Raw genomic sequence first — 23548 nt, 5'->3', positions numbered from 1 at the left:
TTCATGTATTTATTTTTAAGCCAGGTTCCTAAATCAAATCAAAATCAAATATCTGCTGATGTTGATAAAAAGAGGCAGGCATCTCTAAGTTTCTCTCTGAATATATTTGGTGAAGGACAGAGGATGAGGAAACCAGTATATCTGTGCGGCCTGCAAAGCTTTGTCCTTCAATAGCAGCCCCAACAATTAATCAGGGGTAAATTTTAATCTGTGATTAAAGCTTTAGTTGATTAATGCACCAATTATATAGATTAAACGTTGTATCCCTAATCTTATTACCTGTGCCTGAAAAAAGGAATGTCCTCTCTGTCAGTTTGGTATTATTCAAAGCAACTAATAGGTTTAAAATGAATGTTTGGTGTAAGTGGTATTAGGCTTGCATCTTTAAACATAAGAGAATATCGGTAAATTTATAAGACTGTGTTTGCAATAACAGTTTTTTATGCAATCAGTTACAAGAATTAATATCAGATGGCAGCACAGTCTGTACCACATCCTTGGAACTGCCAGTGCGGCAGTCCTGGTCTTCCTGCACCAAATCATTCATGCCACTGAAGAGGTACAAGCATTTGTAACTCTTTCTGGCCACTGTCCCATTCTTTTGACCGTTGGTAAATTTGCACAAGCAGACCCATGCACACAAATCCAAAGACATGTTGCCCATCATAGTTGGCAAAAGCTAAGGCACGGGTCCCAGAATCTGGTTATTCTACAAAGTAGAAATGGCATCAGTAGGCAACATTGTTTTAATACTTAAATATTATACTTTGTATATATAAAGCGGTGAGATGACTTTTAATGCTGGGGGGGAAATGTAAATAAAGTCACCTGACTAATGTCACTTGTCCATGCAGCTTTTTCTTGCCGGGAAGGGGCTAACAGGACAACAGTAAAAGGCGGTGCATCTGCTGGTTCTACCACGATCTTGAAGTCAAGATGTCCAAACACTTGTCCAGAAACTTTTGCTTCACAATAAGAGAGGGGGCATCAAGCAATTACAGACTGAAATTTAGATTTCCTAGAAAATGATTCATAATCTAAAGGGATTGCATTGGTTTAGCCAGAACTCAAAAAGGCATTCAAACTCATACAAGGGGCTTGCAGTAGCCCAGAGGTATACTACTACTTTATTTTGAGCAGCAGATTCACATAGAATATCATAAACATCATTTGAAATTCCCCACTGTTCCAAAAACAGTTTGTCTTACACCAGTTTGTCTTACACCAGTGATTGAGGGAAAATAAATTAAAAACCTACTCGCCTATTTGTGCCCAAAAACCTAATTAATTAATTAGCACATTTATATTCTTCCTGTACATTTATATACTGCCTCAAGGTGGCTTACAATTTGATTAAAATATCTGTAAACATCTATAAAAATTAAAATCAACAGTTAAAACAAGTAAAAATAAAAATATGAAGCTCTACAGGTTTTTAATGTGGGGATGAAGCCATATGAAGCGCATTCAGTTCAATGTCAGACAAAGCTTCATACACATATAATGAACTCACCTGGCCACTGAGGTGAGAAGGGAAGCCCATGTTCATGAAGAGCTTAATGTGCACATTAGAGTGCCTATTTGTGCACTTGAAAGATGAATTTATCGCTAAACTGAGCACATAGGGCAGCATCCAGAATATGAATACAAGGATGAAAATGTATATAACACTTTTCAACAAAAGTTCCTAAAGCAGTTTACATGGATATAAACAAACAAACAAAAAATTGCTCCTTGTCCCCAAAAGGTTCACAATCTAAATATATATATATATATAAGATAGACACCAGCAACAGCCACTAGAGGGATAGATAGGGCCAGTTCCTCTCCCCTGCTAAATAAAGTGAATCACCACTTTTAAAAGGTGCCTCTTTGATCAGTTAGCAGAGGATCAGTCAGTCATGGCTAAGCAGCATTAAAATCAATGATACAAGTTAGTTGTGACTAATTTAAGTCCCATTAATTTCAGCAGGACTCATACATGACTAATTTAGTTTGGATGCTACCCACAATATGTAATTCAGGTCACTATTCTGGCAGCAAAAGAAAATTAATGTTATTTCCTGCTTTGCAACTTTGAATAAAGTACCATTTCTCTGATTCTTTATTACCTTGAATCTTTACAGAGCACTGGCTTGTAGACAAAACAGCCAAAATGCAATACCCCCATCTCCTCAATCTACAATTCATAAACTCATGAAAGGTCCCACAATTCCATCCTTCCAACTGAAAATCACCAGCTCACATGGAGCAAGTAGAATCAAAAATGATTTTCTAAAAAACAGAAATAGTCACACAGACCCACTTAACTGACAAATTGTGAACAGTTCTCTTGAGATTAATACAGTCATATAAATAAGTACTTGGGTGATTACACACCTCCCTGCTTTGCTTGTCTCTCCTCATCCTGGTGGTATAGAGTTGTGTTGTCACAGTTTAATGTGCCACTGTCTGCCATTAAATTAGATGTTAATTTAACCACGGAACAAGCTTGCATGCTTTCTTTTTATTCAGTATTCCCCTGTGTGCCAGAACGGGTGAGGGGTGTGGGATATTTAATAATCTGTCCCTGCCACACACACAGTCCCAGTTCACATCAGGACCATAGTGGTGGTAGAGAATTAAAGCTCCTCATGCCATAGTGGTAATAAGCATGAATTGTCCCCTTTGCTAAGCCAGGGTCCACCCTGGTTTGCATTTGAATGGGAGACTTCATATGGGCACTGCATGATATTCCTCTTAGGGCACAGGGCCACTCTGGAAAGTACATCTGCATGCAGAAGGTTCCAAGTTCCCTCCCTGGCATCTCCAAGATAGGGCTGAGACTCCTGCCTGCAACCTTGGAGAAGCCGCTGCCAGTCTGTGTAGACAGTACTGAGCTAGATGGACCAATGGCCTGACTCAGTTGATGAACATAAGAACATAAGAACAGCACTGCTGGATCAGGCCCAAGGCCCATCTAGTCCAGCATCCTGTTTCACACAGTGGCACACCAGATGCCGCTGAAAGCCACAGGCAGGAGTTGAGGGCATGCCCTCTCTCCTGCTGTTACTCCCCTGCAACTGGTAATCAGAGGCATCCTGCCTTTGAGGCAGGAAGTGGCCCACAGCCCTCTGACTAGTAGCCATTGATAGACCTCTCCTCCATGAAGTTATCCAAACACTTCTTAAAGCCATCCAGGTTGTTGGCTATCACCACATCTTGTGGCAGAGAATTCCACAAGTGGATTATGCGTTGTGTGAAAAAGTACTTCAGTTTTTTGGTCCTAGATTTCCCGGCAATCAATTTCATGGGATGACCCCTGGTTCTAGTGTTATGGGAGAGGGAGAAGAATTTCGCTCTATCCACTTTCTCCACACCATGCATGATTTTATTGACCTCTATCATGTCTCCCCACAGTCATCTTTTTCTAAACTAAAAAGCCCAGGTGTTGTAGTCTTGCCTCATAAGAAAGGTGCTCTAGGCCCCTGATCATCTTGGTTGCCCTCTTCTGGACCTTTTCCAGTTCTACAATGTCCTTTTTTAGATGTGGTGACCAGAATTTGTCACCACATGACATCTTCCTAAGTTCCTATGGCTCAATCCAGGCATAGAAACAAAATGTAACATACTTAAATATTACATAAACATTATAATTACATTAAACAATTTGATACAACTTACAGTCATCATCATTCATATCAGTTTCCTCAAATAGGGTGCATTCTATTAATGAGAGAACTCCTCCCGCCTAGGGAAATAAATAAAAAATACTTTTTCAGAAAACTAGTTTCCCTCCCCACTTTCCCCTCCCCTCTTAAAATTATGTAAAAATGAAGACTTATTGTTACAAAACTTCCTTTAAAAGGATTATTCCAATAGCTCAACATATTTCTAAGACTCAAGAACATTATTAATTTCAGCAAATGAAAAAAAGTTTAAATCGCTGTTTCTTTCTCCAATTAAAATAATCCTGTAATGTACTAACCCACAGAAATGAAGATTAATTTCATTGATAGGATTAATAGTATGGTACAGTCCTACATCTCAGCAAAACAAATGAATGGGGAATATATCTGAATAAAATAAACAAGTTATCTATATCCCAAACTGTAAAAAAAAAAAAAAAAGATTAGTGCAGACCTATTTTTTTCAGACATGAATAAATTACAGCTTTAATCTAGGTAAGGGTTTAATTCCAGAAGGATTTAGCAGTACAAAGTAATATTAGAACATTCTGTGCTGTAAATAAAATAAAATATGAGCAAGAGTAAATAATCTGACATACTCAACATAAATCCACCAACAGGCAAACCAAGGAGGAATCTAAAGGCTAGATTGATGGAAATACATCAGGGAACAATTAAGATTCATTAAATACATCCCCAACAGTATGTAGATTACAAAAACTGTAAAAAGAGCATTCCAGAAAGACAAAATTTGAACAGAAACTAAATAAATTATTTACAGCTGCCTTTACAGAAACTTAACTGAGAAATCACAGTCCACGCACAGAAATTATTTATTTTTTATCATATTTTTATACCGCCTGATATATACATCTCCAGGTGATGTACAAAATTTTAAACAATATAAAAGTCAGATTAGAATCCACAAAACACAATAAAAACAACAGCAAAAAACAGTTATTTAAAAAATATTATAATTAATTCTAATTAAAAGCCTGCGAGAACAGATAAGTCTTAAGGGTCTTCCTGAAAACAAGCAGATAAGAATATGCTCTTATTTCAGCGGGGAGCATATTCCAAAGCCCTGGGGCAGCCACAGAGAAAGTCCGGTCCCAGGTCACCACCAGACAAGCCAGCGGCAACTGTAACCGGACGTCTCCAGAAGATCATAACAGGCAGCAGGGTTTATGACAAAGAAGGCACTCTCTTAAAAACCCTGGGCGCAAGCCATTGAAGGCTTTATAGGTGATAACCACTGTATTTTGCCTGGAAACATATCAGCAGCCAGTGCAGTTCTTTTAAAATCGGTGTTATGTGGTCCCTTCACGTTGTCCCGGAGACCAATCTGGCTGCTGCATTCTGTATCAATTGTAGTATCTGGACTATGTACAAAGGCAGCCCTTCATAGACTGCATTACAGTAGTCATGCTTGGAGGTTACCAGCATTTGTACAACTGTTTTAAGGTCATTTACCTTCAGAAATGGACATAGCTATCAGTCGAAGCTGATAAAAAGTGCTCCATACCTCAACCACTGAAACCAGGGAGAGCTTTGGGTTCAGGAGCACTCCCAAGCTACATACCTGATCTTTCAGGGGGAGTGTAACCCCATCCAGAACAGGCAGATTTAAACCATCTTTCAGGTCCCGACCCACCACAGTCAGTACATCTGTCTTATTTGAATTCAGCCTCAGTTTGTTATCCCTCATCCTGCCCATTACTGCCTCCAGGCAGGCATTACGGAAAGATATGCCATTTCCTGATGAAGTCGACATGGAGAAATAGATCTGGGTGTCATCAGCATATTGATAACATCCTGCACCAAACCTCCTGATGATCTCTCCCAGCGGTTTCATGTAGATGTTAAAGAGTCGTGGAGACAGTATGGAGCCTTATGGAACTCTACACTTCAGTTCTTGCTTTGCAAGTGACACCATCTGGAATTTACCAGAGAGGTAGGAATGAAACCTCCTAAACAGTGCCACCCAATCCCACCTCCCTTAGGCGATCCAGAAGGATATCATGGTCAATGGTATCAAAAGCCACACAGAGATCCAAAAGGATCAGCATAGTCACACTCCCTCTGTCAATAGCCAGTTGGAGATCATCCATCAGGTCGACCAAGGCAATCTTAACCCCACAGCCTGCAAGATTTAAAATCATCCTTTATGGCATGTGGTAGTAACATGATAAACCTGACATCACTGAAAGCATTACAGGAGGATTCTGAGATTGTCAGTCCAACCACTATCCCAGGTAAAGAGGTAGAGACTTCAGCACTATATTAAGCACAGAAATGATAAACCTGTAGTTAATCATAGCACATTTGTAGTGGGAATATGTGTCTAATTCATCCATAAGCATTGTAGCTAGCTATGGTCTATTAGGGGGGAAATCCAAAAGTAACAGTGGGATAAACCCTTTATCAGAATCTCTATTAATGCCTTGCACACCACTCTATGACATTTTTGTTATTGGATAATTACTGAAAACCCTCCTACGGAAAACTGAAAACCATCGCTTTTAAAATAACTTTTAATCCTTCTTCGACAGCTTTTGGAATACCAAACACATTTTTGTATTCATGATATGATATTGCCAGTTGCCTTCTTTTTATTGTATTTTTAAACTTTTATAGTTTTATTCAATTGTTATAAGCTGCCTTGAGCACTGGAAATGCAGGATACAAACATTTTTAATAAATAATTACTGGCCACTGCCCATTATCACCTAGGAAAGATGCTCAAGTACATGAAAGCCAACCCACTATAGAGGTTTCTGGATGGAATTGATCTTCTTGACTCATTTCAATCTGGCTTCCATCCCAGTTTTGGGACCAAAACTGCCTTGGTTACCCTGGTGGATGGTCTACTGGGAACCAGGCAGGGAGAGTGCATCCCTGTTTGTTCTGCTGTATCTCTATGCTGCAGAACAAACAGGGACCCCTCTGTTGTACCTCTTGACTATGGTATTATCCTCTTGGTCACCTTGCTAGGATAGGGCTTGGGGCACAGTGTAGTAGTGGCTCTGGTTCTTTCTGGAGGGTAGCTTTAAGGTTGTGCTGGAGGATGCCTATGATGTCACAGAAGGGCCCATCATGTCCCCTGTGCTGTTTACTATCTACTTGATATTGCAGAGGAGATGATTGCAGATGTGCCATCAACTGCCATCAGTATGCAAATGACATGTAGCTCTAGATCTCCATTTTGTCTCAATCTGGGAAGGCTGTAGCATTTCTGAACCATTATCAAAGGTCAGTAACAGGTTGGATGTGGGCAAAAAGGCTGAAACTTAATCCAGAGAAACAGAAGTTATCTTAGTCAGGAGGACTATCAACAGTGATAGAATATCATTCTGTAATGCAGGGCTGTACTTGTCAGCTGCACTGGCTCCCAGTCTGTTTCTGAGCCCAATTCAAAGTGCTGGTTTTAAACTTTAAAGTCCTAAATGGCTTAGGACCAGGTTACCTGAGAGAGAGCCTTGCCCTATATATCCTGATTCAGACCTTAAGATCTTCTTTGGAAGCCTTGCTCTGAGTGCCCCTGCCAAATGAAGTGAGGCAGGTGGCTACTAGGAAGAGCACCTTTTCGGTGGTTGCACCCCGTTTATGGACTAGCCTCCCCAGTGAGGTTTGCCTGGCTTTATCACTTTGTTCTTTTAGATGCCAGGTAAAATACCTTTTCGTTTACTCAGACCTTTTAAATTTGATTTTTAAATTTGATAAATTTTGATTAAATTGATTAAATTTGATTAAAACTGATTTTTTAAAGAAGTTTTTAAATTGTTCTATATTGTATTTTTCTTTTGGTGTGTTATGATTTCATGTGTTATGTGTTTTTACTTGATGTTTTAATGCTATGTTGTGAGCTGCCCAGAGAACATTTTGTTATGGGGCAACTAACAAATAAAGTTGTTGTTGTTATTATTATTATTATTATTTTATTACTCCCCTTAATGATCAGGTTCATAATTTGGGAGTGCTCCTGGACTAGGCTTTGCTCCTGGATGTCCAGGTGGCAGCTGTGGTCAGGAGTGCTTAGAATGGCATACCCGTTATTTGGGGGGGAAAGGACTTGGCTGTGATCATGCATGCCTTGGATTCCTGTAATTCACTCTACCGTGGAACTGCCACTGAAGACAAAATGCAGCTGTGAGAGTTCTGACTGAACCAGATCTTGAGAGCATATTAACCCATGGCTGGATTGGTTGTTGGCCCATTTCCAGGTGCAATTCAAAGTGCTGGTTAAAGCCCTAAATGACTTAGAGCCACAATACCTAAAGGACTGCCTCCCCCCGGTATGAATCCATCCATCCACTAAGGTCATCTGAGGAGGCCTTTCTATATGTTCTACCACCTTCTGAGATATGATTGGTGGTCATGCGTGAGAGGGCCTTCTCCTTTACAGTGTCTAGGATGTGGAACTCCCTTCCCCAGGAAGTTTGTTTGTCTCTCTTGATCATGTGATCTTGACATGGAAGTCACACATGTACAGGGACCCCATGTCTTGTATAATTATTGTTAGAGCAATCAGAACATTTCTTAGCAAACCTGGTAACACCCTCTTTGCTAGTATTCTTCTGAAACTGCATGACAGCACTTCCTTAAAGGAAAAGAAAAATTCCCCTACTACATAAGGTTTTTTTTAATTTTGGTTTTTAATGTGTTTTATCTGCTCTATTCCCCCCACCTTTGGTTTTTTTCTATTAATTAGTTTTATTATTAAAACTCCAACCAGGTTTTTTTAAAGCATAGATCTGATATTCATGTCATCTGAAATAATAAATGAACACCTTTTGTAACATAGAGCCAGTGAGGTGATAACCAATGTGCTGTGACTGGTAGCATGTTGTGTTTGAGAGCTGTTGGGAAGATAAATGAGAAAAGAATTATTAAGCCTTTTGAATATGAGAAGTGCCATAGAAAGGATTAATGATAGCTAATTATAATGATGATGATAATAATTACTGTAGACAAATGCAGTTGGATTACTCTCATTATTATATTGAAGACATCTTTCTTTATCGTTACAAGACCTGGTGAGATGGAAATGAATGACTCCTCTTGGTACCATATATATATATATATATATATATATATATATATATATATATATATATATAATATATTATATATATATATATATGCATGCTAACACCAAGGTTTCACTGTTAAGTATGTTGGGCCAAGGACTGGAATAGATTAGCTAATGACTCAATTCCATCTCTATTATTCCCTTAAAAGAAGATACTTTGGCTAACATCCTGACTAACACAGCTCAGGGACACCAGAAAGACATGTCCACGCTATGGAAAGCTCCACTATTACAGTGCCTGTGTGTGTAATTGGCGGCGGGGGAGGGCAAATTTTGCCAATCTCCTCTGCCTCCAGAAGTTTCCCATGTCATCCAAAAATATGCCCGAGGGCTGTGGAACCCTTTTGCAGGGCAGTTCTGGAGGCAGAGGAAATGTTAACCATGTCTTTATCCCATATAGCTATGTATACTGATGACAGAATTTAATTACATAACATTAAATTTTATTTTTTAATTAGAAAAATCTATAATTAAAATTTGAACAACAAAATGGGGGGGGATGCAGAGGGGAAAGCACGTTTGTTCCTGTTGTAAAAGGGAGAGCACATTAAAAAGCTCCATGTAGATTCAATCACCACTAACTTTCTTACAATAAAGGTGAAGTAGGTAAAGTGTGCTGTCAAGTCGATTTCGACTCCTGGCGCTCACAGAGCCCTGTGGTTTTCTTTCGGTAGAATACAGGAGGGATTTACCATTGCCTCCTCTGGCACAGTATAAGATGATGCCATCATCCTATAGCACTGCTGCCCGATATAGGTGTTTTCCATAGTCTGGGATTCGAACCGGTAACCTCATGCTTGTTAGTCAAGTATCCCAGTAATTTTTCACTAACTAGATTTCACTTTTAATGAGAATCTATTTAGAAACACTAGTACTCCTTTCAGAGCCAACAATTATGAATTCACAAATATGGAGAGCCAAACTACATGTTATATCAAACACATCATTTATTTATTATTTCTCTGTGTAAACCGCCCTGAGCCATTTTTGGAAGGGCAGTATAGAAACCGAATTATTCATCATCATCATCATCATCATCATCATCATCATCATCATCGGCCCTTGGTGCTTGTTTTTTGTTTCCTAATTAGAAGCCACAGGGACTAGGGTGTGAATGGACCATTCTTAGCTATTTGGTCTGAATTCGGACCAAATTGTGGGTCTGTGAACTGGTTTGCGGTTTGTGTGGTCAGCATGGGAGGAATAGCAAACAGGACATAGGAGTTTCGCAGGAGTTTAGCGGGAAGTGTGCAGGGGAGTTTGGAACAAACCCCTGTGATCACAAGGAGCCTGGTGGAAAAGGGAACGTAAGTACATATCCCTTCCTCGTATCCCTCATATCTTGGGAAAGGTTGTTTGGACAGTTAACTAGCTGACCATTACAGCTGAGACCTATCCTTCAAATAAACTATCTAATAATCAGATAATAAACTATTTCCAATAAACTAAATACTGTAAACAGCCAACAAAACAGTATGAGGATAGAAAGTCAGCAGGGGAAGAGGCACTTCCCAGTGTATTGTAAAGAGTGCCACATGTATGACTATTTGCCCCATGGGCAGAGGTCATGGGTGTGTGCTCGGTGCAAGGAGCTCCTGGCCCTCAGGGAACAAATCCGTTCCCTTGAGACCAAGGTGGTGGATCTGGAGAAGCTCAGAGAGACAGAGAGGCATGTGGACGAGACCTTCAGGGATGTGACAGAGGCATCCCACTCCAGGGCTGGTAGCTCCTCGGCTGTCAGGGAGAATGAAGGTCTTGGGCAAGGAGGACATAGGTCTGAGGAAGAGGGAAATGCTCCTTTAGAAGGGACCCCTTCTGTGGATGATGAGCCCATATCCTCTCACACAGGGGATACTCCTCTGGGGGGTGGGGGCCTCCTTGTAGTGGGTGATTCGATCATTAGAGGTATAGAGAGATGGATTTGTGACCCGCATGTTGACCACACGGTGACTTGCCTAACTGGTGCGAAGGTTGCAGACATCAAGCGGCGTCTAGACAGGCTCCTAGGCAGTGCTGGGGAGGAGATAGCTGTCATGGTGCATGTCGGCACCAACAATGTGGGGAAATGTAGTCAGGAGGTCCTGGAAGCCAAATTTAGGCTGATAGGTAGCGTATTGAAGTCCAGGACCCCCAAGGTAGCATTCTCAGAAATGCTACCTGTTCCATGCACAGGTACAGTGGACAGGCAGAGCTGAGGGGTTTCAATGCATGGATGAGACGTTGGTGCTGGGAGGAGGGGTTTAGATTTGTTAGGCACTGGGACACATTTTGGGGCAAGCAAGGCCTGTACAAAAGGGATGGGCTGCACTTGAACCAAGATGGAACCAGACTGCTGGCGGTTAAAATCAAAAAGGTTGCAGAGCAGCTTTTAAAATGACACCTGGGGAACAGCTGATGGGAGCTCGGCAGTATACCATTTGGCAAAAGCCATCCTTTAAAGTGTGAGGGTGCAAAGAATTCAGATAAACAGATGGGGACAGAGCAGAACCACATAAAGAGCAGACAGGAGCCGGTGCCAGCAGGTCAAAGAGTCCAAAGAATAGCATACTTCAGGGGAGAGATTCAGCGTATAGGTGCTTATATGCCAATGCCAGAAGCCTCCAAGCCAAGATGGATGAGATGGAGTGCATGGTTGCTAACTCAGAAATAGATATAATGGGCATAACAGAAACATGGTGGAACAGTGAGAACCAGTGGGACACAGTTATCCCTGGGTATAAACTCTACAGAAAGGACAGGGAGGGGTGCCTTGGAGGTGGAGTAGCACTGTATGTTAAAGAAGGAATAGAATCTGACAAGCTAGAAAACTTAGGTGAACTGGAGTCCTCCACAGAAACACTGTGGGTGACTATACAAGGCTGGAAAGGGAACGTGATACTGGGTACGTGCTATCGCCCTCCAGATCAAAACGCTGACAGTGACTGGGAGTTGCAGGAGGAAATCAGGGTGGCATCAAGGAGAGGCAGGGCTGTAATCATGGGTGATTTCAATTACCCACACATAGACTGGGTAAACTCACAGTCAGGTCAGGACAGGACAGAGAGGTCAAATTTCTAGATACACTAAATGACTGTGCCCTAGAACAGTTGGTCATGGAACCAACCAGAGAGAAGATAACCTTGGACCTAATTCTGAGTGACACCCAGGACCTGGTACATGACGTCAGTGTCATCGACCCTTTAGGGAACAGTGACCACACTGCCATCAAATTCAGCATACATGCAGGGAGAGAATCACCAAGGATGTCTAACACGGACATTTTGAATTTCAGAAGAGGAAACTTCTCCAAAATGAGGAGTATGGTGAAAAGGAAGCTGAAAGGGAAAACCGGGAGAGTCACTTCACTCCAGAGTGCATGGAGTTTACTCAAAACCACAATACTAGAAGCACAGTTAGATTGTATACCCCAAAGGAGGAAAGGTACCACTATATCCAGGAGGATGCCAGCATGGCTAATGGGTACCATCAAAGAAGCCATAAAAGGGAAGAAGACTTCCTTCCGAAATTGGAAGGCCAGTCCAAATGAAGAGAACAGAAAAGAACACAAACTCTGGCAAAAGAAATGCAAGGTGACAATAAGGGAGGCAAAAGGAAAGTTTGAGGAACATTTTAGCCAAAAGTATCAAGGAGAATAACAAAAACTTCTTTAAGTACATCAGAAGCAGGAAACCTGCCAGGGAGGCGGTTGGGCCATTAGACAATGAGGGAGTGAAAGGGATTGTTAAAGAGGATATGAAGGTTGCAGAGAAGCTGAACGAGTTCTTTGTGTCTGTCTTCACGGCAGAGGATACTGAGCATATACCTGTTCCTGAACCAGGCTTTTTAGGGATGGAAGCTACAGAGCTGAGTCAGATAGAAGTGACAAGAGATGATGTACTAAACTATCTGGAAAAACTGAAAGCTAACAAATCGCCAGGGCCGGATGGCATCCATCCAAGAGTCCTCAAAGAACTCAAACGTGAAATTGCTGACCTCCTTGCTAAAATGTTCAACTTATCCCTGCAATTGGGCTCTGTACCAGAGGACTGGAGAGTAGCAAATGTAACACCGATTTTCAAAAAGAGACCCAGGGGCGAACCAGGAAATTACAGGCCGGTTAGCCTAACGTCTGCTCCAGGCAAATTGATGGAAAGCATCCTCAAGGATAAAATTGTAAAGCACCTAGAAGAACAGGCCCTGCTGGGAGTGAGCCAGCATGGCTTCCGCAAAGGTAAATCTTGCTTCACAAACCTTTTGGACTTCTTTGAGGGTATCAACGAGTGTGTGGATCAAGGTGATCCAGTTGACAGAGTATACCTGGACTTCCAAAAAGCTTTTGACAAAGCTCCTCACCAAAGACTCCTGAGGAAACTTAGCAGTCATGGGATAAGGGGACAAGTACATGTGTGGATTGCTAACTGGTTGAAAGATAGGAAACAGAGGGTAGGTATAAATGGAGAGTTTTCACAATGGAGAGAAGTAAGAAGTGGGGTCCCCCAGGGATCTGTACTGGGACCGGTGCTTTTTATTTTATTCATAAATGATCTAGAAGAAGGGGTAAGTAGCGAGGTGGCCAGATTTGCAGATGATACCAAACTCTTCCGGGTAGTGAAATCCAAAACGGATTGTGAGCAGCTCCAAAAGGATCTCTCCAAACTGGGGGAGTGGGCGACAAAATGGCAAATGCAGTTCAATGTTAGCAAGTGTAAAGTGATAAACATTAGGACGAAAAACCCCAACTTCAAGTATATGCTGATGGGATGCGAGCTGTCGGTGACTGACCAGGAAAGGGATCTTGGGGTCATGGTGGACAGCTCGCTGAAAGTGTCCACTCAATGTGCGGCAGCTGTTAAAAAGGCCAATTCCATGCTAGGGATCATTAGGAAGGGGATTGAAAATAAATGGCTAATATTATAATGTCCTTATACAAAACTATGGTGCAACCACACTTGGAGTATTGCGTACAATTCTGGTCACCACATCTTAAAAAGGACATTGTAGAACTGGAAAAGGCGCAGAAGAGGGCAACCAAGATGATCAGGGGCCTAGAGCCCCTGGTGGCACAGTGGTAAAACTGCTGCCCTGTAACCAGAAGGTTACAAGTTCAATCCTGACTAGGGGCTCAAGGTTGACTCAGCCTTCCATCCTTCCAAGGTCGGTAAAATGAGTACCCAGAATGTTGGGGGCAATATGCTAAATCATTGTAAACCGCTTAGAGAGCTCCAGCTATAGAGCGGTATATAAATGTAAGTGCTATTGCTATTGCTAGAGCACCTTTCTTATGAGGCAAGACTACAACACCTGGGGCTTTTTAGTTTAGAAAAAAGACGACTGTGGGGAGACATGATAGAGGTCTATAAAATCATGCATGGTATGGAAAAAGTGGAGAGAGAGAAATTCTTTTCCCTCTCACACAACACTAGAACCAGGGGTCACTCCATGAAATTGATTGCCAGGAGGTCTAAGACCAACAAACGGAAGTACTTTTTCACACAACACGTGATCCACTTGTGGAACTCTCTGCCACAGGACGTGGTGACAGCCAACAACCTGGATGGCTTTAAGAAGGGTTTGGACAACTCCATCAATGGCTACTAGTCAGAGGGCTGTGGGCCACCTCTAGTCTCAAAGGCAGGACGCTCTGAGAACCAGTTGCAGGGAGTAACAGCAGGAGAGAGGACATGCCCTCAACTCCTGCCTGTGGCTTCCAGCGGCATCTGGTGGGCCACTGTGCGAAACAGGATGCTGGACTAGATGGGCTTTGGGCCTGATCCAGCAGGGATGTTCTTATGTTCTTACGGTGTTGCTGACCACACAAATGTCCTCTGAGCATGCGTGGAGGCCTGGTGAGTGCCAGAACAGCAGCACTGCCACGTGGGCTGCAGGGGGGAGTGCCGCACTGTTGCTCCAGGCAGTTTTAGTAACCGCTAAGGACCTTCTCATTGACTTTGAAAGATGCCTCTCACTGCCCTCACTCTTCTCACTGCTGAACCAGTTCATTTTGGACTGGGTTCTGTTAGGTTCCAAAAAGGGCCCCCTTCCTGAAGGGCAATCCGCTTCACAATCAAACCGCTCGAACCACCCTACTTCATGGCAGATCAATTCGAGAGTGAACCGGTTCTGCACATCTTTAACCAGGACCCCCTCAAAAAGGTTAAATTCCTTATCCTCCACTCTGTGATCCTAATCCTGTTTGCCTCTCCCTCTATCCTGCAGTTGCTTTTTAGGAAACAACGCCCCCCCCACACACACACAAGGGCATATGTGTAATTTGGCCCTGTGATAATATTTCCTGCCAATTCTTGTGCATTTCTTCAGTGATTCAATTTACTAACTACATTAGAACCTTTATGTTAACATTATACATCTATTGTGCAATTATGAAATATTGTATGGTGGAAAGACACCACACCTAGGAACCATGTGTTCAAGAGAACGCCTTCTTCGCTATGAACCACATCACCCATTGAGATCATCTGGAGAGGTTCGTCTGCAGTTGCTACCGGCTTGTCTGGTGGCTACTCAGGGATGGACCTTCTCCACTGCTGCCCCGAGGCTTTGGAACACACTTCCTGCTGAAATAACAGCTTCCCCATCTCTTACAACTTTTAAAAAGGCAGTCAAGATGCATTTGTTCACCCAGGCTTTTAATTAGATATTGTTTTAATTGTGTTTTTAATAGTTTTAACATTTTAAATTTTAATTGTTGTAATGTTTTAATCTTTTTATCTGTTGTTTTTATTGTTTTGTTGTAAACCACACAGAGACTTGCATTTTGGGCGGTATACAGATGTGTTAAATAAATAATAATAATAAATATACATTTTGCTAGGCTGGTTGTAAATGAGGTGGTTTTAAAAACACTGTACCTTAAGTAGATGCAGCTTTCCTCCAGAGCTCCTCGTACAAATTAAGAAGTGTTTTGTAAATAAAAAACATTGCCTTTCTCCTTCTTTTTTCAAAGACAATGATCCCAGACGAACTTTACTAAGTTTACCCCTCTCAACTGAAGGGACCTGAATAAGAGTTCCTGGCAATCACAAAAGCAAACAGTGCATCATAAATACATGAATAGTAAGTACCTCATTATCAGTTTGATATTATGTATCTCTCTCATATCACATCATACAATACACTTAGACCAAAGAAGTTTTTGGTGGCAGTCCTATACACAACTTGTTTGCAGACCACTGATGTCAGTAGGAATTAAGCAACTTGTATGCAGAACTGTAGTCTAATTACACAAAAAGGAACAGTTGTAAGATGAAATCAATGGAGGAACTTACTTACTTCACTATGCAAAATTCTTAGTTTGCCTTAGGACAAAAATGATGATAACAATCACTGCTAAAACAACAAAAAACCTATTTCAGCCTTATTTAGACACATGTCATTTATTTCAAGGATCAATGAGAGCCCTTGAAAAGGGAGTAAAGAGGCACCTTTTACCGTGGTGATTTCTCTATTTAGCAGGGGGAGAGTAACTGGCCCTATCCACCCCCAGCACAGTACATCCAGTGACTGTTGCTGGTGTCTATCTTATGTTCTTTTTAGAATGTGAGCCCTTTGGGGACAGAGATCCATCTTATTTGCTTGTTATTTCTCTGTATAAACCGTCCTGAGCCATTTTTGGAAAGGCGGTATAGAAATCAAAACAACAACAACAACAACAACAACGTGTTGGACATATAAAAGATTTTTAAAACAGTAACAAATCAATACTGATAACGAGAAGGATCTAAGCTAGCACTGCGCTTGTGCAAGGTGGCAAATACACACCTCTAAGAAGTTTGCACTGATCTGCAGTGTTGCACAACTACTAGCAGAAGAGGAGGACTTAAAGTAGCAGAAGGAAGTTAGTTGCGTAAGAGGTAGGTAGCAGGGGCGTAGCAAGGTTGGAGTGGGCCCAGAGACAAGATTTTAAAATGCACCCCCCCCCCGAAGCTCAGCTCATGAAGTAAAGAAATCTTAAATGAGGCTGAATCGTGGTAACAAAAAGCATATATATATATATATATATATATCTCCTATGAGCCACAACAGAACATCATCCTAAATTATTTTTTTAAAGGTTTTGTCAATTGTGGACGATGCAAGTCATTTAATGGTACTAGAGAAAGACATGCTCCAGCGTGGTGTAGTGGTTAGAGTGCTGGACTAGGACCGGGGAGACCCGAGTTCAAATTCCCATTCAGCCATAATACTAGCTGGGTGACTCTGGGCCAGTCACTTCTCTCTCAGCCTAGCCTACTTCACAGGGTTGTTGTGAAAGAGAAACTTAAGTATGTAATACACCGCTCTGGGCTCCTTGGAGGAAGAGCGGGATATAAATGTAACAACAACAACAACAACAGTTTCGGAGGATGAATACAACTGGAGGAATCCTGGGCAGGTGCGCGGCTGGGAGAGTCAGTCATGTGACTTGCCTCCGGGGGGCCCCCAAGGCAGTGGGCCCCCAGACAACTGTCTCCCCTTGCCCTATTATAGTTACGCCCCTGGTAGGTAGAGTTTGCGCAACATTTTCTAGTGCAAGAACTAGTCTGGAACAAAGTTTATTTTTTCATACTTGTGAGACATACTTCTGCTAGCAAACCCTGATCAATGACAAAGGGCTATTTTAAGTAATCAGACTGATCACACACATCTCTATATATAAAAGGCTAAGTTTGTAGATGGCAAGCCCACCCACACAGTGGTTTACCAATCGGAGGTAACAAAGCAGAAGCACCATGGAGATTGGGCAGTGGGGATTCCAAATGCAGATAGGGAGGAGGAGCCTGTGATGGTTAAGGTCGGTTGGAATGCGTCACTAGACGTAAGATGTGCTTGGTTGTAGAGGAGAGTAAAATCTCTCTATATAAAAGGATAGTGTGCAGGGGTCTGCAAAGAGAGGGGTCATGAGGGAGGAAATAGCCCCTTCAGTAGGAGGCAGCCACTGTGCAAATTAGATGAGGAAACAAGATGAACAAGATCTGTTAACTCAGGAAGGAAGGAAGAGGGGGAAGGAAGAAGAATGCAGAAGAAAAGACAGAGGGGAAGAGAGAGAGAAAACAATGAGGAAGGGGAAGAGAGAGAAAAGGAAGGGTGAGGGATAGGCCTGGGCCTGTCAGCAGCCTGAGGGAAATGAGCAGCTATGGTAGTGGCAGCAATGAGGAAGGGCCCGGTCAACCACCACCACTGCTGCTGCTCGGGACTACCGAGGCCATTGGAAGAGGGAAGCAGTCAGGCAAGGGATGGGCCCAGGCCTGTCAACATCCTGAGAGGAATGAATGGCCATGGTGGCGACAACAAGAGCCTGGTCAACTGCCATCACTGCTGCTGCTTGGGGCTACTGAGGCCATTGGTGGAAGGAGGCAGGCAGGTGAGGGACAGGCCTGACCCTGTCAGCATCCTGAGGAGAATGAACGGCCATGGCAGTGGCAGTGAGGGAGGGCCTGGTCAACTGCTCCTGCTGCTCCTGAGGGGAAGAGCAGGAGTGGGGTGAGGGTGGGGAGGTCTCTGGAGTTAGGGGGCTGCAGTTTGGCCAATCAGCACCAGCTACGCCACAGCCATGACTAAAAGGAGTGAGCAGGGTGGAGCAATGGGATGGAGGAGCGACCAAGAAGGGTGAGGAGGTGAGGGGGAAGGAAGCAACGGGATGGAGGAGGAGGAGAAGGAGCATGGCTCAGGTGAGGGTGGAGAGATCTATGAGGTGAGTGGGCTCTGGCGGGGCTGAGGGGAGCAATCAAGTACTGGTGCGCAGATGCTCTCATGGATTAAGCTAGTATTATTAAACATATCTGGGTTGGAACCCTAAGTCTGCATATGTAGTAAACCTTTTCCAGCTCTCTCTCCACTGTAGTACCCCCATGCCCTTGAAAAGCTGTTCCTGAAGGTCAGGAGACCTTTTTGAAGAGGCTTTGGTATGGTGTGAAGGGCTGTGGTTAGAGCCAGCGTGGTGCAGTGGTTAGAGTGCTGGACTAGAACCGGGGAGACCCGAGTTCAAATCCCCATTCAGCCATGATACTAGCTGGGTGACTCTGGGCCAGTCACGTATCTCTCAGCCTAACCTACTTCACAAGGTTGTTGTGAGGAGAGACTCAAGTATGTAGTACACCGCTCTTGGCTCCTTGGAGGAAGAGCGGGATATATTGGAGGATTCCTTGGAGGAAGAGCGGAATATTTATTTATTTATTTATTTATTTATTTATTTAATTTGTTGTATTGTTTTATGCCTGTTTTTATATGTTTTTATACTTTTAGCATGATGTTTTTATTGTGTTTTTATTGTATGTATTGGATATTGTGTTTTTATTGTATGTATTGGGGCTATCTTTTAACGAAAGGCGGTATAAAAATGCAAAAATAAATAAATAAATAAATAATATAAATGTAAATAATAATAATAAAAATAATCACCACCACCACAACAATAATAATAATGGATCCAATGGCCTGGAGGGGAGGTCCTGATGCAATCTCAGGGTGGGTCTTTTCAGTGATGGTGGCCATTTTAGAGGCTGCTGCACATGCGCCCTGGCCATTTGTGTGGCCAGGTCATGATCCAGACCACACAAATGGCCAGTACACATGTGCGGTGGCCTCCAAAATGGGCACGACTACCACGGAAAGGGCTGCAACGGCCCGAAAATGGGCCCAAACAACTCTTAGAGGATGGGGGGAGCCCAGCAGGGAGACCAGCGGGGGGAGAAACAGTGGAGGACACCCCCCCCATGGCAGTGCCGGCACCCACCCACCCTGAGGCCTATCAGTGAATGGTTCTAACATAATTTTTTTAAAAAACAAGTTTGAACCTCCGTCGAGCCGAGCCAGGGGGGTTGTTCAGTGGCACAAAACCGAACATACCTGGTTCTGTTCGTCTGGTTCAGACTCGAAGCAACCTGAGCAAACCAGTTTTGTGCACACTCCTAAGTGAAGTGTGAGCAACTTCTCTTATTGCACTAGTCCAACATTAGTCTGGATGTCAGCCAGTATTTTAAGTTTTTAATTGTTATTCCATACTACAAAGCAAGTAAATATCAGGCAAGACAGAATGTGATAGAAGTCCAATTAAATATGTGATAACGCATATTTATCTATGCAATGAAATAATGAAGGCACAGGTAGGACTTATATTTACAAAATGATGAATAAAAAAAGGCACAGAACAGTGGCAGCTTTAATTATTATACAGTATGATAAGACTTACTCTACTAAGGAAATCTGTCATGGGAGCCAGAAAATTGTCATAGCAGGAAAACCTTCAAAAGCTGAAAAATATATTGGTGGTGTTTGCACGACCACTGCACCACTCTGCTCCAGACTACAGATGGCTGCCTCTTGCTGGATGAGAGCCTAAGCTGGATTGCTAGCCAGTCTGCCACATTTAATATAAAACCAAGTACCTATTCAAACATTCCTTACTCTGAAGCAGAGCAGAATTTATATTTCTATAACTTGACCGCAAAAATGAACTAGTTGCATAGGCAGAGAACATCTATTCCTTCCCAAGAAGTATGGTCATAGTTAGAACAGAATTTCAGAGTTGGAAGAGGCATTGGAGGTCTTAGTGCTATAACCTGGAAAGCTCGCTCTTCAGAAGCCTCTCCTCAAGTGAAGGAGAGCCTACCACAGCACATAGCAGATTGTTCCACTGTCAAACAGGCAGTTCTTCTCTACAGCTAGCCTAAATCTGCTTCCTTGTCATTTCAAGCCAGTGGTTCTAGTCCTGTCTTCAGGAGCTACAGTGAACAAACCTGCTCCTTCTTTTATGTGACAACCCTTCAGATATTTGAAGACAATTACCATATCTCCACTCACTTCTCTTCTCCAGTCTAAACATTCCCAGCTTCTTCAACCACTCCTCACAAGACTGGGGTTTCCAGATCCCTCACCATCTTTGTTGACCTTCTCTGAAGGGCAATTCCAGTTTATCAATGCCCTTCTTAAAATGGGTAACAATAGAGGATGAACACAGAGCATTCTCCAAATTGTGCCAGAACATTTAGTTATTTATTTTTAATGGTTATTTCCAGTGCTTGTGTGTGTGTGTGTGTGTGTGTGTGTGTGTGTGTGTGTGTGTGTGTGTGTGTGAGGGAGGGGAAGGTGCCGGTACTCTTACCTTAGTGCCATGTGGGTGTTTTCAGAACTTGGCCATGCGCCCTGTGCATCACATGCACGGGGGCGTGGCAAAGCACTGAAAGCACCCGGCGCAGTGCTCAAAAACTCACCCCCTGCCAGGGATCACAGCAGCAGGGAGGGTGTTGCCTTCTTTCTCTGCAAGGAATGAAGGCAAAGCCTGCCACTATGATCCCAGGAGGGACAAGGTGCCACACAGGGACGTAACTACTATTAGGCAAGGGGAGGCGGCTGCCTGGGGGCCCTCACACCTCGAGGGGCCCCCCAGAGAGGCAAGTCACATGAGGCAAGTCACATGACTATATATTGTGAAGTGTGTGTGTATCAGCGAGGGGCCCATTTAAAACTTTTGTCTCTGGGCCCACTCCAGCCTTGTTACGCCCCTGGTGCCACACCATGCCAGTAGGTGCCAGTACTCAGTACCAGTGCGTACCGTCATTTAAAAAGCACTGCTTATATCTCACTCTTCCTCCAAGGAAGGGTAGCATGCATAACACTTTCATAGATTACACAGAAACAACCCCAATGAATGTCAATGAATGCAAATTCAATAGAGAGCATGCTCCTGCAGTCAATGGGCTGTAACCAAACCTCTGGTATCAGTGGAAGCCATTTCCATGAATAGGAGAGTAATGCTCATGCAAGGAGCCTTTCCACAAGTGGAAGAGGTTCTTGTGCGAGTGCAACTCTTCTTCCATTCACAGAAAGGGACTTCTGAAAACTGAGTGCTACTGCACCACAGGTTTGGATAAAATCCAATATGTATTCTATATGGCATATATCTCAGGGCATGGCCAGGTCACATGACACAGCCCCCTTGCTGAAGCTAAGCAAGTTTAGAGCTGCTCAGTGTCTGGATGAGTGACTGTATATTTTTTGAGTACAAAATGAAACTCTTCACCTCAAGGCACAATTTTCAGAGCTCTGGACGGAGATCTTTTAAAAAAATGTTAATTTGAGATCAGTTAGTTTCCTCACAGCCCAGGTATGCTGTCTTGAATTCCTTGATGGCAGAATGGAGGAATATAAATGTAATCAAATAAATTTAAAAAACTGATTTTCAAACACCCATTTTTTGCATTTACATTTATTATTACAACTTTTAAAAGTTAGGTGTACACCCAAAAACATGATAGAGCAGTGTTCCCTTTAACAGGGATTGGTGTTGTTGACTACAACTCCCATAATCCCCAAGCAAAAGCCATTGTATCTCGGGATTCTGGGAGTTGTAATCAACAACATCTGAGAATCCCTGTTAGAGGGAACACTGGTAAAGAGGCCCAAAAATTTATCCAATTCTGTCTTCAAAACAGTTATGTGAAAGTGTCATGAAACCAGAGATAGTTTAGGATGAGAGACTATCATACTGCCCAGCCATCCAGAGAACTTCATGGCTGAGTGGGAATTGAACCCAACTCTCTTTTCTGCACCACATATCTAAAATATTCTAAAGCTGCAATCCTATGTGTGTTCTTGAAAGTAAATTCCATTTACGTCACTGGGACTTACTTCTGAGTTAAAATGTCTAGAATCAGACTGCACACTATGATCCTCAGCATACTGATTGGAAAGGAATTTCCCTTAAAATCCATAGTTCTTACATCCAGGTTAATAATGCTAGCTCAATACTGAAAACATAACTTTCTCCAGAAGTATACAGTATTGGGACTTGAAACATTTGAAGAATGACAACTATAATATGTGATATTTCCAAAGTGGCTATAAGGAAACTAAAAGGTAAAAGGTAAAGTGTGCCATCGAGTCTGTATCGACTCCTGGCGACCACAGAGCCCTGCGGTTGTCTTTAGTAGAATACAGGAGGGATTTACCATTGCCTCCTCCTGCGCAGTATGAGATGATGCCTTTCAGCACCTTTCTATATCACTGCTGCCCGATACAGGTGCTTCTCATAGTCTGGTAAACATACCAGCGGGGACTCGAACCGGCAACCTCTGGCTTGCAAGTCAAGTCATTATGAGAATACTAACTGATTCCCAAATCATTTTTTAAGAGCACTGTCTAGAGTTCTGAAAATTGTATCTTGGGATGAAGAGTTTCATTTCACTTTCAATAGATACACTAAATAAGCTATCTCTAGTTGGTTAATTTACATGTTTGGAATTGGAGACAGATACACAAAACAAGTCAGCTATTACTGGCATGCTAAGGCACCTAAACCCCACTTTTTAAGACAACAAGGGCTATTTAATAACAAGGCAGCTGGGGTGCATGTACCCATGCAATCTTTTATGCAAGTAAGCATTTCATTTAAAAGGTGCTTCAACAGTGAACATGCATCATTTTAATTCCAGTGCAGCTTCCTGTGAGACCAGGTCACATGGAACCCTGAATGCAAGTAAGCAACTTCATGGGCCTGGAATCTCATATAAAAATCAGACCAACATCCTGCTGATTCAGTATGACTTGCTTGGGGCTGTACTAGTAAAAACAAAAAGTAGGCATAGATATAAGCAGTTTTGCAGTAAATGCAGTTTAATGCACTATTGGATACTGGGAATGATATACAGCATAAAGAATCAATGCACCACAGCATACTGATGAACTATTATTAATAGATTACTGTCAACTGAGTTTACAATTCTTTTTTGAACCTGTACACAACAAAAGGCAACTTTCTGGTCTAACACGTTTCAAATGTAATCCCTTGCATGTATAATAAAGCTCACTTGAT

General features: G+C 42.5%; 1 protein-coding gene across 5 annotated transcripts in view; it reads right to left on the bottom strand.

Moving 5' to 3' along the window:
- RASGRF2 (Ras protein specific guanine nucleotide releasing factor 2) overlaps positions 1 to 23548 on the bottom strand; it is a 179979-nt gene that overhangs the window by 69599 nt on the left and 86832 nt on the right. For all 5 annotated transcript variants that reach the window (XM_053291216.1, XM_053291215.1, XM_053291219.1 and 2 more), the window contains exons 10-12: positions 15609 to 15769; positions 3664 to 3730; positions 829 to 965 (exon numbers count right to left, since the gene is read on the bottom strand). In XM_053291216.1, coding sequence (XP_053147191.1) covers positions 829 to 965; positions 3664 to 3730; positions 15609 to 15769 — 365 coding nt within the window. The remainder of the gene's footprint in view (positions 1 to 828; positions 966 to 3663; positions 3731 to 15608; positions 15770 to 23548) is intronic.

The sequence above is a fragment of the Hemicordylus capensis genome, chromosome 2 (genome assembly GCF_027244095.1).
Source record: "Hemicordylus capensis ecotype Gifberg chromosome 2, rHemCap1.1.pri, whole genome shotgun sequence".
In the NCBI taxonomy this organism is placed as follows: domain Eukaryota; kingdom Metazoa; phylum Chordata; class Lepidosauria; order Squamata; family Cordylidae; genus Hemicordylus; species Hemicordylus capensis.
Note: the sequence above shows the minus strand (reverse complement) of the source record. Positions and strands in the feature narration are given on the sequence as shown.